Here is a 17,254-nt window from a genome sequence, read left to right as displayed (position 1 = left end):
AGGAAAAAAATTGATCTCTCGCTAAAAATAAAATGCTTAATTAAATAACAGATAGACATCACATCCACTGCTGCTTTTACCTTCAATTTCAGTGATTTCATATAACATATAGATAAAAAAATAAATCTTGCTGGTCTCCCAAATACAGCATTAAAGTGGTTGTGTGTACTTACCGTGTAGAAGATCTCATTGAGATGATAATTGTAGGCATTCCGTACATAAGTGCGAATAATCTTATCGCGCCGCTCGCCCTCGAAGCCGTTCTGGATGTCGTGTGCGCTGAAACGCCATATGGACTCGCCGGTCACCACGCCGAAGAGCACATCATAGTGTGCACCATTGCCGCCCAAACCGAGGTTAGCGCCGCTGCTCATGCTCGCGTAGTTCGCCGTTAACGCGCTGTAGTAAACGCCACCTGCAGAACTACCGCCGCCATTGGCGCTGCCACCACCGGCAGATGCGCCACCACCAAAGCTGCTGGCCCCGCCGCCGGGGCCACCTGTGTAAGCGCCGCCACCAAAAAAGCCGTTGCCGTTGCCGCCGCCATCTGCTGAGGCGCGTTTGGCGCTGCGCATCATTAAATCATCGATATCGAAATTGGAGTGTCCGGGTCGTATAACGACGCCATCAACCTAAATTGAAAATGAAAAAAGCGGTGAAACGAGGAGGCGAAGTGAGTCTCTGGTTGTATGTCAGTTTGGCGGAAGCAGTTTGGGAAAGAAATGCGTAAATAGTAACTTGATATTCCAGAAGCTTGATTGTCGGTGCAGAATTTTTCTCAACTATTTTTAGTATGATTGCTTTGCGGCTCTTGCGTGCGTGTGCGGGCTTTAGGCGTAGGCATAAAAATGAGTGATAGGCTTGGTGAAACCAACAGCCAAAAAAGAACAGCAGAACAACTGTTGTATAAATGTAGAAATAAAATTGAGCAATAAAGTCAGCCGCACACAGACAACATGCGGTGTAGAATACCGTTATTGCTTCAACAATAACAAGTGAATGTCTCGCGTTAGAGACAAGAAGCATGTTTTGTAGGTTAGGTGTCTGAGGAATGTTCTTTCACACCGAAAATAATATTATGGGTGATGCTATCGCACAGCACAATAAAAGGAAGTGCGAACATAAATAAAGAAATATATATATTTTTATATGAAAAGGTTGGCAACGTTGCACTTAATAGAGATGCTTTATCCAACCTCTTGCATTAGTATATATACAATTTATTTTATTTTTTTTTTCTTCTCTACATTTTTTTAGAAATTGTGGGATGAGCGCTTAGTGTTTTTCTTCGGAAAATGCTCATGAAAATGCTATAGTGAAAATAATTCGACGCGCCGTCAAGTGATAAGGCGAAAATGTCGCCAGGCGCAGACAAAAAGGAAATGAAGCACAGAAACAGCAAATCATTGAACCACTGGAATGTCCGAATTTTTTGTTGTCGCAAATAATGAATGTTTTAATAGACGCCGCCATAAAAGGGAAATATAAAAAATTCGATGTTTAATGCCAGCAAGAAAAGAGATCTGGAATATTTTTTTTGCCTCAATTGTCTAAAATGAAAAAGACTATGGAAACCTGATAGCATTTCAACGGATCTAGATACACTGTAGGATCAAGTAACAAGTCAGTACACATTTCATATCTATATGCTAATGTGTATGCTATGCATATGCTAATATGCTGAGGTCTTTGCTATTGTGAAAGCCGCCGAGCTGGCCTTTAATGCAGCTGCAACCAATTCCAGAGTCAACATCTACGTAGACAGCCAAGTAGCAATGAAGTCAGTAACTCTCACGTATCGCATATCGGCCAGAATTGTCTTGGGTAGCAGAGCAACAGTGGAAAATCTCTCCAGAAACAAGCAACTTCAATTCTACTGGATGCCAGGCCACAAAAGCATCGAGTCCATTGAAATATTGGGCGGGATTGTCAAGATGCTGTACGACTAACATTCGAAAACGTGGTCAACATTGGGAAACCTATGCATTGTTTTTAGGACGAGCTCGACAGAAGCATGGAAAACCAAAACCCGATAGAACGATCTACCTGGGTGCAAAACTGCAAAGTCATGTGCAAAACGGAGGATCGGAAGTATACAAAATTCCAATTGGCACCCGATAAAAGAGACTGAAGGAACATGATGTAGGATGGGTATGACAGATCGAGAAGAGATTAGGAAATGTCTAGAGCAGAACACCAGGAGCATCACTTGTGCACTTGTTCCGCATTGAAATTTGGGAACCCCACGGTATGATGCACTGCTCCTTTTTGACCTATCAACTGTACTCCATTGGGTATCTATAGAATGTTGGTAGACATTTCGAAGTTTGAGAGGTAATATCTCATGCTCATAACGTCAAGTAGAAAGTAAGCAAGTACATATTATCTAGGTTAAACTACTTTCCTTGAAAAATATGATTTTCTTTTCGAAACATAGGATTTTCTGGTTTATTTATGATTAAAGGTGACGAACTAAACGCTAAATAAACTGCGGCCTCCACGTCCTTTAGACTCCTACGAATTTTCTACTCTTTGCTCGACACGGATACATGCTTGGAATATTAGTTGGTACGGTTTAAGTCCTGGACTGGTAGTCTAGATATTCTGTCCCTTAAGTATGCTGAGGTGACAAACCGAAACCGTCGCCCGAGAAGGGTTATGGCGAAACCGGCGGAAAACGTCACTTAGAGTTAATAGATTAGCAGAAGTCGGCAGGAATATGCTGACAGAAAATAAAGGCAGAGCTGCAGTGTTAGATGGAATCGTCAGCTCTAGTAGAGGAACCTCAGTTCATGAGGAGTACAGGGTCCCCAGCGAATGTTAAGGGCTCCGTCAGGAAACATATGACGGCAGCTAGAAAGCTCAAGTCAGTTAGTCGGTTGGCAGCCAAAATATTAGAGAGCTGCGGTGACCAGTAGGCCGACAAGGAATCTGAGCAGCATACTAGTACACTTGAGTGAGCCAATAGGGTGCTAAGGTGTGAACGTTGGAAAAGCGGATAAAAACGTGCGCCAAACTTCGATCAATCCGCAGAGGCGGTAAGAGGAGACCGTAAGAAGCTACAGGTCTGTGAGGCATCGATGTCTTGCGAAATCGCTAAATCTCAGCTGAGACTGGTGTGTGCGAACGCAGCAGAGGAAATAGAGCTCGATTGAGGACTGGCAGCTATTTCGGCTGTTTTTCTAAGGGTGTCTGGGGACATCCGTGCCACCGCCTAGGTGCAAGTGTGGCACCTCGGTATGCCCGAACTAATAAGGTGCGCTGACGAACATTTACATTACATAGACCCAACTTTTTATGGAACGGTTCGCATTAAAAGTCTTTCAACCTTTTTCATTGGTTAAAATTTGTAACCAATAACAAACTGAAAGATTAAATAAATTAATAATCAGAGAGAAAAATTACTTTCAAAATGGTATTTTATCAGAAAAGTTGTGTTACAAAGTAACTTCTAACAATACACACAATGTCAACTTTCTTCTTCTTCTTAATTGGCGTAGACAGCGCTTAGCGATTATAGCCGAGTTAACAACAAGAGGATGGAGTCATGTGTAGAAGTTCACGCAAGTGAGGAAAGTTCTCTGATCGCCATTCACTTGGGAGTGGCCAGAAACGATTCTTTTACACATGGCCCAAGCAGCTCACTACTTCCGGTCTTTGATCAAGTATCCTCTGGGTAGCTTAAGAACATCCGTTTGAAGGCGAGCTAAAGAGAGAAGGCGAAACATCCCTTGCATAGGGTTGTGCGCTGGGTTTGGGACCCGCCACGTAAAAAAACACCCCCAGTGAATAGGTATAACCAGCCAATGTCAACTTTACTAAGTAATTTTTCAGTTTAAACATAAGCGAATAGTCTGAAACAGAAGTACCTCCCCACCCTTGTCTTTAATTTTATCTATACTCTCTCATCTAAAATTTATTTTAGCAGAAAAGCAGTATCTAAATACATATGTATTACATGCACTTTTTCATTTCCCCTCCGACCTTTTGCTTAATGTTTTGACGTCGACCATATTTTTCCGGAAACTGCGACCCTAACCTAAGAAAATTTTGCATTTTTTGTTTGTTGCTATGGCCTTTGCTCCCTTCCACACACACTCGTGCATGCTTAGGTGTGTATGCAAAATGTGCAGCTCGAAATGCTCTTCTTCTCGCACACTTTTTATACGTTATCGCCCTCACTATCGCGCTCTGCATCTTCTGCCTTTTGTTGGAGTTCAGTACATACATTTTAGTCAATTTTCATCTACTATTATCGCTTAACGTCAACACTAAAAGGTCGTCAATTTTGAAAGCTGTCATTTACACGCATACACACTCAACACAGCCAAAGGCACTTGGCCTTTCGTGGGCACAAGATGTGAGTGGAAGTTCGTCGGTTTTTGTTGCTTTTAGTTCGCTTTTAACCTTTGGCATTGATGACTTGCTCTGATATGTAGTTTTTCGTTTCATTTTAAATTTAAGTATGTACTCGTACATTGCTACCACACATAAATATACATGCGAGTATATAAATAGCCTGCTGCCTGACTTTCCCTTCCGCATGTGGCTTTGCTTACGACCCTTGACCTCAATTTGGCTCTCATGTTGAAAAGGCTAAACTATTAATTGCTTGTATTTATTATGGACAAGTTGTTCAAGTATTTTGAATGGCTTATGATTTCTTAGCTTGTTTTCTGAATCTGGTATTCTTAGTTTCCTTTTTATTATTATATAGATGTTTATATTTTTTTAAAAAATAAATAATAATAAATATTCTCCTAATAGAATTATTGCAAGTAATTGAGTTTGAAACACATTTGTTATTTTTAACCTATCTTTTAAATATTTCGTGTAAAATATTTCGATTTTTTTCAATAATTATAATATATTTTTTTTTGGTTTTCAATTCCGAAATTTTCAAATTTTCTTGAAAAATTTTGAAATTCCAAATTGTGAATATTTTCTAGAAAAATGTTTAAAACCCTTATCAATATACTAAAATCCACTTTTTCTAACTAAAAATTAAGTTTATGAAGAATTAAATATTATTATGGATTTTTTTTCAAAGAGAAGTTTTTGTTTAAAACAAAATTAAAAACAAAAACTAAAAAAAAAATTTTAAAAAAATTCTTTATAATTATTAATTAACTATTTCTCAGCCCTGAAAATAAAATTTCGAAATTCGAAAAATTTAGAAACTCCAAATTGTGAATATTTCATTGAAAAATATTAAAAAAAAACTTACATAATTCACTTTTTCCAACTAAAAATGAAGTTTATGAAAAAATAAATATTATTTATGAATTTTTTTTGGAAAGAAAAAAATATATGTATGTATGTATATGCATATATTTTCAGAAAAAAGTTTTGAAGAAAATTCAAAAAATAAAAAAAAGATTTTTCTTTCAAAACGATTTTTTAAATTATGTATTAACTTAGTATTTTTGAGTTCTGGAAATAAAATTTTGAAATTCCAAATTGTGAATATTTTATTAAAAAATATTTGAAAAAACTAAAATGCACTTTTTCCAACTAAAAATTAAGTTAAATGAAGAATTAAATATTTTTATGCATTTCTTTCATTTTTTTTTTTTTTGAAAAAATTGTAAACAAGTTTTGAAAAAAAAATATATAAATAAAAATTTGAAAAAAAAATTTGAAACATTTTTTAAAATATGGAAAACTTAATATTTCTGGGCCCTAAAAATGAAATTTTGAAATCCGAAAAATTTTTGAAATTTAAAATTTGAATATTTTACCGAAAAATATTTCAAACCCTTATGAATGAACCAACATCAACTTTTGCGTGTTACCATAAATATGAAGTTTTTAAAGTTTATATTTTTTTATTCAAAGAGTAGAAATGGTGGAATAAAAGTCGAAATCAAAACTGAGTGTGAAAAGGCATTTGAGATGCTGGTTGCAACTGTTCAACTTCATTTTTTCAAAGCTGCCGGAAATATCATATCACTTATTATTGCACTACTTAACTGTTTTCAGCTGCTTACGTAACTTACCGACGGTCCAAAGGATGTCAGAAAGCTCGGCGCCTGTATGTCCGCCGCATACAAATCCTCCAACGGCACTTCGCGCAAGCAATCGACTATCTGCTCGTGATGCTTATTCAAATCCTCCGGTATCGAACAGTTCACCTCCTTGGCCAACCTGATGGCAAATGACACGGGATCCTCAACCAGCGCCCACGACGAGTACGCCGAACCGGACATGAGTATGGCGCGATGGAAGAGCCCACGCACCATGGTCGGCGAGGTCATGAGGAAGTTGATACATGCGGCGCCAGTGCCATGCCCCGCCAAGGTGACCGCATTCGGGTCGCCACCGAATTTCTGTATGTTCTGCTGTATCCAATGCAGCGCGGCCATTTGATCCATGAGCCCGTAATTAGCAACACGCGCGTGTGCCTGCGGATTCGGGTTGGCATTCAGGAAGCCTGCGGCGTGTTGGCAAAAACAAAGAGAAGAGAAACATTGCAGAAAAGATGTGTAATGAATTTTGTACGATGAAGCATAAAAAGTAACAACAACAACAATAAAAATCAACATAAATTATAGTTATTGCGCTGAAGTTCTTTTTGTCCTTGCTGCGTTGTTGCGTTGCTGCTTTTGTGGCAATTTAACTTAACACGCCGGCACTTTATTAGCTCCATATATTTTCCGCCAGCTAAGCTAGATTATTTTAGTCTGCTGCCACACTCGCACACACCGTTATTGGAGCTTTTGTTTCGAGCGCGCAACTCGGAAGCGTCAGTGCATGCCGCTTTTAGTGCTGCTAGTAGTTAAGTTGAAGCGCTTCCTTGTGCTCATGTACTCACCGAGAATTCCTAAGCGGTAATTAAGCGTTACAACGACCACTTCGCCGTAGCTCGCCAACACGCTGCCGTCGTAAGGATTTCCGCTGCTCCACTCGAACGATTCGCCGTGTATGAACACAATTACGGGCAATTTCTTTTCGTTGGCGCCCGCTGCAGTACCCCGATCCAATGTTGTGTGCCAATTCGAAAGAGAAATGTGAGAATATTAGAAAAGTGGGAAAAATACTAGAGCAACTAAAATATGTACATATATACATATATTGGTATATAAAAGTATATGTGAGTGCGTGTGGCTCTAAGCTGTCGGTAGTGTGCCGTTAGCTGGCGCGTGGATAACGGTGTTGCTGGCAATGTGCGCCTCAGTTAGCTACAGGTAAAATGTGGAATTAGAGAAAAATATTTTACATATTTTTACTTGCTGTAAAATTAGAAAATAAAAATTCAAGAGCAAATACAGTTAAACGCTTTAAGCGCCATTTAATGTTTCCGCTTGCGATGAAGTTGCTTGTTCTTATTGCCGCTTCGAGGCGCTTAACAACCTCCGTACAATCTATTTACGTGCCCGTTGTTGCCATTGTTTTATTCGTGCCACGTAGCAGCATGAATTTGAAAGTGGAAAAATAAACAGCCGGAGAAATGCGGAGCAACGGAGCAAGATAAAGCCTCGTGTGGCGACCAAGCCCAGAATGTGTTTGTTGGTGTATTTATGCGCTTAATTTCTGTTGCTTTGCCCGCCGGATGTGGCCCGTCCATCCGCCGCTGTTCAACGCGTAGTCTACGTAGTCTAAGCATTTAATGCTTAAGCGCCTTTTTTTCACGCTCATTTCAAGGTATTTACTCTCTTTCTACTTCCTATGCTGTGGACTCATTTCTTTAGATCTCACTTTTGTTTTCAATTTTGTTGTTTTAATGCTTAGTTGAGTTTTATTTTACATTCGTTTGCGTTTGAGTTAGGTGAGCTTCAGAATCCCCGATAAACTTCGGCTTTCAAAGAGCTTTGAATGTGTTTAAGAGTAATACCGGTAACCCCTTCCCCCTGTATGCAGTGTCTATGTACGTAATCTGACAAATAATGGATGAACCAAACATATTGTTGGATTATACAACAGAAAGAACAAATAAATCTAACATCACATCTTTCGTTAATTAATTATTTATTAGGAGTTGAAATGAACAAAAATAGTTCAAACAAACGGCTGCAAATGCGCAAAATATAACAGCAACAAGCTTGCAGATGAATGAGAAAGGAGGAAGCAGATTGCTATAATGTTTTTAGAAAAGGCTGGTATAGTTCAATATCAGTAGATAAGCGCTTAAAGTGAAAATTGTGGCCTGGTCAGAACCGAATCGCTGGAATCCCTTATCCTTACCTCACTCACGCTGGGAGTGGGAAGGAGTTCTTTTCTGTATAATTGCAATTTTCTTCTGTCCTAGAGTAGAACTCAGGAGATCCACTGAGCTATTTACCTTTCGCAAAGCTCAACTAGCCCCAATCGCAGTAGAATTACCGAAAGTTGTCCAATAGGCATTCATGCGGTATGCTAAAAGTCTTATCATACGAAAGTTGACAAAGTTGTATGGAAGAAGGTGAGGTGGCAATATCCATGGAGGCAATAGCCATGCACTTTCTTCTCCCCTGTCCAGCCCTTACAATATTGAGGTTGAAACATCTCGGCAGTAATAGCTTCGGTAAACCAGAAGGCATAACAGCAACTAAATGTCTGACGGACTTATGGATGTGAATTGGACTTAATGCAATTCAATAAAGGGTTTGTTTGATTCCACCAGAATATTAGGTTAGGTAAATAGGCTGGAATTCGTGAAACTACGAATAATCGCACTTGGACTTTGAGAGACGTTGTGATGCCCAGAACTCCTGAGCCAATATGACCTGATGGTACTAACTGCATAAAACTAAACATGAAAATATCTTTCCGTTTTAAGAAAGTAAAACACCGTAAACACGTTAATAAAAGTTAGTGCGTAAATGTGATTCATGAGGTTTGAAGATGTACTGAAACTGCTTACCAAACCAGGAGTACGTTCACTCGGCGTCCACATTTCGAAATCTGCTTCTTTTTCATGTAGAGTTTTCTTACTTATCGGTATATCGACAAATGTTTTCTATCGGATTTATCGATATGCATTTTTACTTCCTGATGGCATATTGATGGTGTACTGGGAATTCACACGCATCTCATACTGACTTTATCTCTTAATAAAATCGATTTTTATTCGACCCTCTCCATCTTCGCTTAGTTATCGAAATTGCAGTTGATTGAAATATTAGCAAACATGCCCAGCTTAAGTCAATTCCCTAAATACTTGGTTTATGGAACTTTGACAAGTTGCCTCCTCTAAAATCTTGGCCAGAGGGCTTTCACAACCCCTCAACTGCTGGTTGGTGGCGAACGCTTACTGAACTCGAGGTCCATAGATCCAGCGCCCGAGTGCGCGGCGACAAGAGAACGCCTGTCCGTTCCCATCCTAATGAAATTTGAGTATAGGTACCTTTTCTTCAAGCTCAACGGCTTATCAATTCACCATAACATTAATTTCTCTAATTTTCTTCGGCAGTAAAGGTCGGCTTCTATGTTTAGAAGAGTAGCAATGAGTTTGGAAGCAGACGAGAAAAGCACAAACAGAAAGCGCTTCTTACTAAAAAAAAATGCAGAAAACGAGTGTGCGATATCACAAAAGGTGGCCACAAGCAATGTGAGAGTACTTAGACAACATTCTGACGTTGCAACACACTCTGTGAAAGATGGCAAAGTGCACTTTAGCGTACAAATTTGCATGTGGCAAGTACGAAGTATTTGAGCACCGAAACCGGTAAATGTTGCTGAGAAAGCAAATAACTGTGACTTGAAACGGCGCTGGTTATTTGCATGCAACACATTGTGGCAACACCAACTTTTGCGGTTGTTTATGTATGCCCTTAAATGAAGCTAACGCTGTAAGTCGATTAAGTTGTTGCGTGCTGACTAATAAATGCCATCCACGCACGGACCTCAAACCACACAGCACTCTTGCAACGTCATGTGGCATTGGCACGAATGTAAGCATATGTTACCAAAAATATTTGCGACGTACGTAACAAATATGATGTTAGGATATACATAAATGTGAACAATTAGAGAACGAAATGCTAGACAATGCGCTGAAGAAAAACGCAAGCGTCGTTGTGCTTAGACGATACACTTACGCTTACAATTATGCAACTTGACGCAACACAACATAAGTTTATGTTTGGAAAGTGTATCAACACGTTTTTAAGCAGGCAGCAAGTCTCTATAGTCGAAATAGTTGAAGATATTGCTAAAAATGGCATCCGTCTGACTATCGAACCAGTACACGAAGTACGCAAGTCACGAAAAACGATATTCAATGAAATTTGCGAAAGGGCTGACGGACGTATTAGGAGAGGGAATGTCTAGGAATATTGAGGAGTTTCGCATTTCAAGGGAATAGATGAAGTATCAATATTATTAACGAGAAAAATAATTGATGTCTTGTATGACGCATAATTCAGCTAAGATTAAACTGAACTTCCATCTGGCTTTAGCAAGTACCAGTAGGTATTTGTATGGTGTGACAGCGGGCCAGTATAACCTAACCTATCCAAGGCATCGCTACAAACTCCGAACAGCATATAGCTGCTATCTAAACTGAACGATCAAAATCACAACGAACGGCTTGCATAAGGGGGTCTCTTTGTTTCTAATTGCTTTCATTTGTTTTCTTTTACTATTTTTTCCATGTGTCCATTCAAATAAATTAAAAAACTATTAATTTTATCTGATATGAATACAACATGGTTTTAATATAATTAATCCCACGTTTGTGCGCTATTATACTTTAATTATTTTGTATTTAATTGGGTGAAAGCAAATACCGAAAGAAAGTATTGAGCGCGTCAATTGTGGTTGTGTTGACAGAAGAGGCGTTGGTACCACTTTTTATGAGGAAGTGTTGCGTACTAAGGACATGCAGAAAAATAAAATTCCAGTCCATAAATCACGAATTAAGGCTTTTGTTAAACGTACAAATTACTGGCGTTTTTTGCGTTTTTTTTGCGAAAAAAAATACAAAAAATATGAACAAATGGTTTCCATGGACTCCACACATTCTATGCCTCTACGATTTGTAAAGGTCAATGTTACTTCATTTCAAAAACAAAAATAATAAAAATCCATTATTGTTACGCCATTTATTCAAAGTGTGCGTATAATATGAAAATGTTTTTAAATACGAATGTGGGAATCGAATAATACACAAAATTATTTAAGGGTATTGATAAGTCTTGTATGTGACGTGACTAATTTTAAAAGAATTAATACTAAGGTAAAAACAAGAAGCTTTTTATGTGATGGAATTGTAATTATTATTTTGCATTAAATAAGAGAACATCTATTGTGACGTAACTATAACAGTTAGACGTATGCCGTCCGGACAGATTTTGTAGATAATTATATATTCTACGCAAATTTGGGGCTAACGTGCTAAAGTCGATAGTTTTCGCAGCGCATAAACGATATAAAAATAATCAGGTCATTTTCGTTATCTCATTATTGTTTCTCCGGTATTTCCAATTTTTTTGACACTGGCAAATAGATGCCTATTCGTCGAGACCAGGTCACTCTTTATATATTCTGCAAATTTGTAGTACATCATTTTGTGCTATAGTCGATAGTATTCGCAGCGCATGCGATATATGAAAGTCTTCAGGTCATTCTTTACACTTTGGGTAACATTATTGGCGTTTCAGCAAGCGGTATTTCCAATAGTGAAAGAATTTTTCAAATCTGGCAAATAGTTTCGGATGCCTATTCATGTCGAACTAACACAATTAAAGTCTTGATAAGTTAAGTGAGTTTAATTAAATATTAAATTAATAATTAGTTGTGGAAAATGTGAATTTAATAAACAAAAACAAAATAAAGTTATTTTTCCCCCTCTCTTAATAAAATATTCTTAATAAAGTTTATAATCAAAGACTACATATACGATGCAACAACGAGTCGAAGTTATACAAATTTACTATTAAAATTCTGAGTTAGTGGCCTCAACTTCAAGAGCGTTACGTCCAATTTATGGTCGTTATAATCGTCCTACCTGATCAACAATATAGCGTCTAGTGGAAAAATTCGAATTCACAGACACGGAACAAAATGTTCCCGAGCCAGTGTGACAAAGAAGTGCCCGTCGTTTCGAGAATATTGCTGCCGCCAGCGCATCAATTGATGAAGACCCAAATCAGTTTCTCACACGTCGTTCTCAAGTGTTGGCCATCTCTGTGACGTCGTTATGGCGAATTTTGCGAAAAGATCTTGGCCTACATCCTTACAAGATCAAATTGACGCAGGAACTGAAGCCACTTGACCACCAGAGTTGTCGTATGTTCGTGAATTGGGCTGAGTAACAACTTGAAAGCGATCCGGATTGTCATCAAAAAAATCATCTTCAGCGATGAGGTTCATTTCTGGCTGAATGGCCTTGTCAATAAGCAAAATATGCGTTTCTGGTCAGGCAGCAACTCACACGTTCCCCATGCGTCACTATTGCATCCCGAAAAATTATGGGTCGGCGGCGTCATTGGGTCGTACTTCTTCTGGCACGTTACTGCGAATGGGAATCGCTACCGCTCAATGAAAACCGAATATTTATTTATTGGATTTAGATAATTTGTGGTTCCAACAGGGCGGCGCCACAAACCACACAGCAAATGTCACAATCGATTTATTGAAAACCAAGTTTTTTGAACGTGTTATCTCACGAAATGGCCCAGTCAATTGGCCGCCTCGGTGGTGGGATTTGACTTTTTCCTGTGGGCTACGTGAAGTCTATGGTCTATGCCAACAAGCCAGCGCCTATTGATGAACTTCTGACTAATATCGAACGTGAAATTGTAGCGGTATCGGCCGATTTATGCTTGAAAACCCTCGAAATTTGGGTTTAACGTCTGGACTTCTCCAAGCATGTTCGTGGTGGCCATGCAAAAGAAATCGAGTTCAATACATAATGGTATCGAATGTACTTTCACAGTATATAGTATACACAGTATAAAGAATTTCATTGCATCATCATCTAGGTACGAGTATAACTAAAGATTTGCTAAGATTAGCTAAGTCCATAAAGAAAAGTGTTTTGGCGAAAGCTACATTATCCGATTGTAGAATATATACATTAAAGCTGTCATTTATTGGGTCATAAGTCTTTTATTGTATGGCTGGGTCCTACAGTTTTGAAAATGTTCCTACTTTCTTGCGATTTTGTTTGCACACTTTTATTGAATATCAAAAGCCCCAACTAATTCAGTTTCACCTGCAACTAAACGGGGCTGCGGAATTAGCAAAAAGTAAAATATCAAAGGAATACCCACGCACATTTCTGGCATCACACATTAATCCGGCGGCTTTACTCCCACCAATCTATATTCGTATATGCCACACCAGCGCGGCCGTAATTAATTTAATTTTCATCAATCAGGGGACAACAATCGAAATAATCCCTTCGAATTGAATGAGCCGTAAAGTCCATTACCTCAACATATTTGCTTGACGCAACACATTATAAAAAGTTGTATTTCTTTTTTTTCTGAACAGAGAAAAGTTTTGCAGCTAACGTTTTCCAGCCAACAACCGTCCAACAATCGCACAGCCACTTAGCTCAGGGGTATGTAGCTTGCCACGTCGCACTGCCGGTGACTTACCATTATTTGGCGAGAATATATTCAAGTAGAGGCAGTCTTCTGATTGATTTTCCAAATACGGCAGCAACCTTTTCAGATACTCCAGTCGTCCTTTGGGCATTTTCTCCAACGCCGCCGTCTCGTTTTGTATATTCGGCAAGCGTTGCGGACAAACCGGACTGTATTTGTCCGAAATGCGTATGCCGTCCCATGGTGCGGGCGCACGTGTCGGACTAAACCTGTGCAACAACGAAAGAGAAAAAGCATAGAAAGCGCATTAGAATTGGAAAACATGTTTTGAGGCTGAAAGGAAAATAGATTACGGCGATTGATCACCGGATTTGGTGTTAAGTAGCAGAACCTTTTCTTTCGCGCACACACATGCACACAAATGCACACATGCCTAGTTGCAGTACTAATCTGCCAATGATGGAGTGGAAATCAATTGAATTCATTAGCTGAGAAATGAGCCCTTCAATTTCCAACACTTTATTTTACATAAACCGAAGAGGTCTTCGCGTATTTTTCCTTATTTTTACTTCCAGTTTTGGTTATTTTGTTTTTTATTTCTTCGTTTTTATTTTTATTTTCATTTTTAATTTTTGTCACTTTTATTACTTTTATTATTGTATTTTACATCTGTTGGCCGAAAGTTTCGCCATCAAATTTTATTAAGCAATTTACCGCTTGATTAGCATAGTTGAACGACGAGTGGATGGCGCTTCTTTTTGCGCCAGCATAATTATTTGTTATTGCAGTTGTATTTCATTGCACATTATTCAATAACATTGAAAAGTTTTCCATTACTCTGAAGCCATTAAGCATAAAGGCGTTTGTCGCATTCTTGCCGCACCTAATTAAGGGTGGAGTTGGGTCGGAGCAACGCGAGTTTAAAGATGTTTTTATTCCTGTCCCAAAATGTGTTGAGCTCTGTAGATCTTCCTAGTAGAAAGTACCGTATTGAGAGCTGTCAGAAACGTTTAAAGCAACAGAAAATTGCCTGCAGCAGATTGGAAAGTTTGTAGGCCTTATCTACTACATACTCTCTTTCGATGACTGGACGTCTTACTTTTACTCTCGCTTTCTAGAAGCCATCCAATCGAAAATACTTCATCACAAATTGGAGTTGTTAAGCTCAAAGTCGGATGAAGAGTTTTTCTCTATTAACTCTTTCTCAGTCTCATTTTTATCTATAGGCTTCCTGGCAGCTGATCCAGTGTTATTTGCTTGGCTCTAGATTAGTGCTGAAGATTGGGGAAGCATTCTTTCCAAACCGCAAAAATAACTAACATTCCAAAGCAATATCAAAAACTTACGGTTGTTATGTATCACCCAAAACTTATGAAGATAGATATATGGTTTTAACGGGATTTTTCAAGATAGGGACAGCAAACGACACCATATTTTTTCTCGCTTTATGGACATTTCTCTTTACTAGGCTTTATCATTTCATAACGAAAAGAAATCCGATCCAATAATTAGTCGAATTTATTAAAATTTACTGCCGAAATTTGGAGTCAGTGGCCTCAAATTTAAGAGCTATGTGGTTATAAATGGTGTTTGTAAAAGATCAGGAAGAGGAGACAAGTTGAATATCGAGTGACTGTCTGCCTGTTCGTCCTTCTGACCGTTCATGAAAATGATAACTTCAATAAAAATTGAGATATTCTGATGAATTATTTTAATACACGTGTTCCTAGGCATCCAAAGGGGATTGGTATGGCAGATGGGCGAAATCGAACCATTGCCACACCTATAAAATGCAATTAATCGTAGTTATAATAAGATTTCGAACCACTTAAGGCAAATGAACCAAATTTTCTCAGAAATCAGAAAATTATTCGTCCTACTCGTCATATAACGGAAGCCGATGCATTCAAACACGGCGGCGAAGAACTGATAAGGAGCAGGCATCAGCTTCTTTGTAGAATATGGTCGGACGAAAGCATGCCTGACGATTGGAATTTAAGTGTGCTCTGCAAAATCCACAAAAAGGGAAACCCCACAATCTGTGCCAACTACCTGGGGTAAGCTTCCTCAACATCGCAAATAATGTTCTATCGATTGTACTGTGTGAAAGATTAAAGCCCACCGTCAACAAACCGATTGAACCCTATCAGTGTGGCTTTAGGCCTGGAAAATCAACAACTGACCAGATATAACCCATGCGCCAAATCTTGGAAAAGACCCTTGAAAATATGATCGATACACACCACCTCTTCGTCATTTTCATTGCTGCTTTTGACAGCGCGAAAAGGAGCTGCCTTTATGTATGTCGTTATGTCTAAATTTGGTATTACCGCAAAACAAATACGGCTGTTCAACGTCAGCTTGAGCAACATTAAAAGCTCCGTCAAGATCGTGAAGGACTTCTCCGAGCCGTTCGATACCAAACGAGATTTCAGACAAGGCGATTCACTTTCATGTGACTTCTTCAATCTACTCTTGGAGAAAATTATGCGAGCTGCAGAACAAAACAGAGAAGGTACCATGTTGAAATCCAACACAGAATAAGTCTTGCGAATAGGTCATGTCGTCCGATGGATGAAAACGCTCCAGCTCTGAAAGTATTCGGCACAGTACCCACGGGGGAAGCAGAGGAAGAGGAAGACCTGTATACCGTTAGAAAGACCTGGTGGAGAAGCACTTGGCTACACTTGGAATCTGATACTGATATTTTCTTGCTTGAGTTCAAAGTTGGTCTTTCATATATATATTTATAACAATATGTGCTTAGGAATTCACTTGTATAAGTTAAATACTTTCAGTTTTGATGTTCGCTTGTAAGGATGAATAAATTCTCTTATTTACATACACAACTTTTGTGTTGGTTTTCAAACTTTGTCGTCTACACCGAAATTATTTCTTTTCAATTATTAAGCATATTATTAACAACTTTCAGGGTTTTTAATCGCCTTAGGGTCAAACTGGAGCGAACCGGCTGAATTATCGGTGCCCTCAAGTAATTTCAGTTGAGAGTTTTAAGTAATGCGAGACCATACACACGTGCATACAAACAAATTGAATTGGGGCTTCCATCCTAACAACAAACCAGCTGGTAATTTCACTCAAATTCCTCGGTGCGCACACCGCACTAGTGCTTTTGCCTCCACCACCTCTGCTCTATCAAATTCGCACAAGCGCTGGCGGTCAAGCTCCTCCAAAGGGGCTACTTGAGCCCACCGTTGGCGTGCGCTGATCCGATGAAGTGGAAATCAGTCTTCTATTATTCAGGCAAGCCACTCAGCCGCCAATACACATTTTATATTCTGACGTAATGCCATCATCATCATCCACTTTGCGCATTATGTGTTGGGGCGTTTGCCTGAGGCGTGCCACGCGGTCACCATGACAACCACTGGCCGTTGATCTGCTTACAACATGAGAAATGAGAAAAAAGTTTCAGCGCAATTGCTTGTGATGATGTTACAGCAGCTTTTTAAATTTTTATTGTGTCTCATGCGCTCTTGCTCTCACTCCATCCAGTTCATTGGTGTTTGTGCGCCTTATTGTATGCTTTGGATTATAACTCAACTCGTATTACTTCTGTTGTTGCAATCACATTTGCTTACCGTGGGCTAAGCTTCTGCATTACATACATACATAGCACGTTGTCACTACGCTTTTTGTCCTTCGCGCTAGGTGCTTCTTCAATTTCCGCTCTGCAGTTTTTTCTCATGTTCCCTTGTGTGTCTGTATTTGTTTATGGCGAACTCTTGGCGCGTTTTCTCACTGTTCACTGTGTTCAT

General features: G+C 39.0%; 1 protein-coding gene across 1 annotated transcript in view; it reads right to left on the bottom strand.

Moving 5' to 3' along the window:
* LOC126767654 (neuroligin 4-like) overlaps nucleotides 1-17,254 on the bottom strand; it is a 188,515-nt gene that overhangs the window by 89,059 nt on the left and 82,202 nt on the right. Inside the window, exons 5-8 of the mRNA XM_050485139.1 lie at nucleotides 13,527-13,744; nucleotides 6,815-6,964; nucleotides 6,000-6,433; nucleotides 174-632 (exon numbers count right to left, since the gene is read on the bottom strand). Coding sequence (XP_050341096.1) covers nucleotides 174-632; nucleotides 6,000-6,433; nucleotides 6,815-6,964; nucleotides 13,527-13,744 — 1,261 coding nt within the window. The remainder of the gene's footprint in view (nucleotides 1-173; nucleotides 633-5,999; nucleotides 6,434-6,814; nucleotides 6,965-13,526; nucleotides 13,745-17,254) is intronic.

The sequence above is a fragment of the Bactrocera neohumeralis genome, chromosome 2 (assembly GCF_024586455.1).
Source record: "Bactrocera neohumeralis isolate Rockhampton chromosome 2, APGP_CSIRO_Bneo_wtdbg2-racon-allhic-juicebox.fasta_v2, whole genome shotgun sequence".
Taxonomy (NCBI): domain Eukaryota; kingdom Metazoa; phylum Arthropoda; class Insecta; order Diptera; family Tephritidae; genus Bactrocera; species Bactrocera neohumeralis.
The sequence above is the reverse complement of the archived record's forward strand: the minus strand, read 5'-3'. Positions and strand labels throughout refer to the sequence as shown.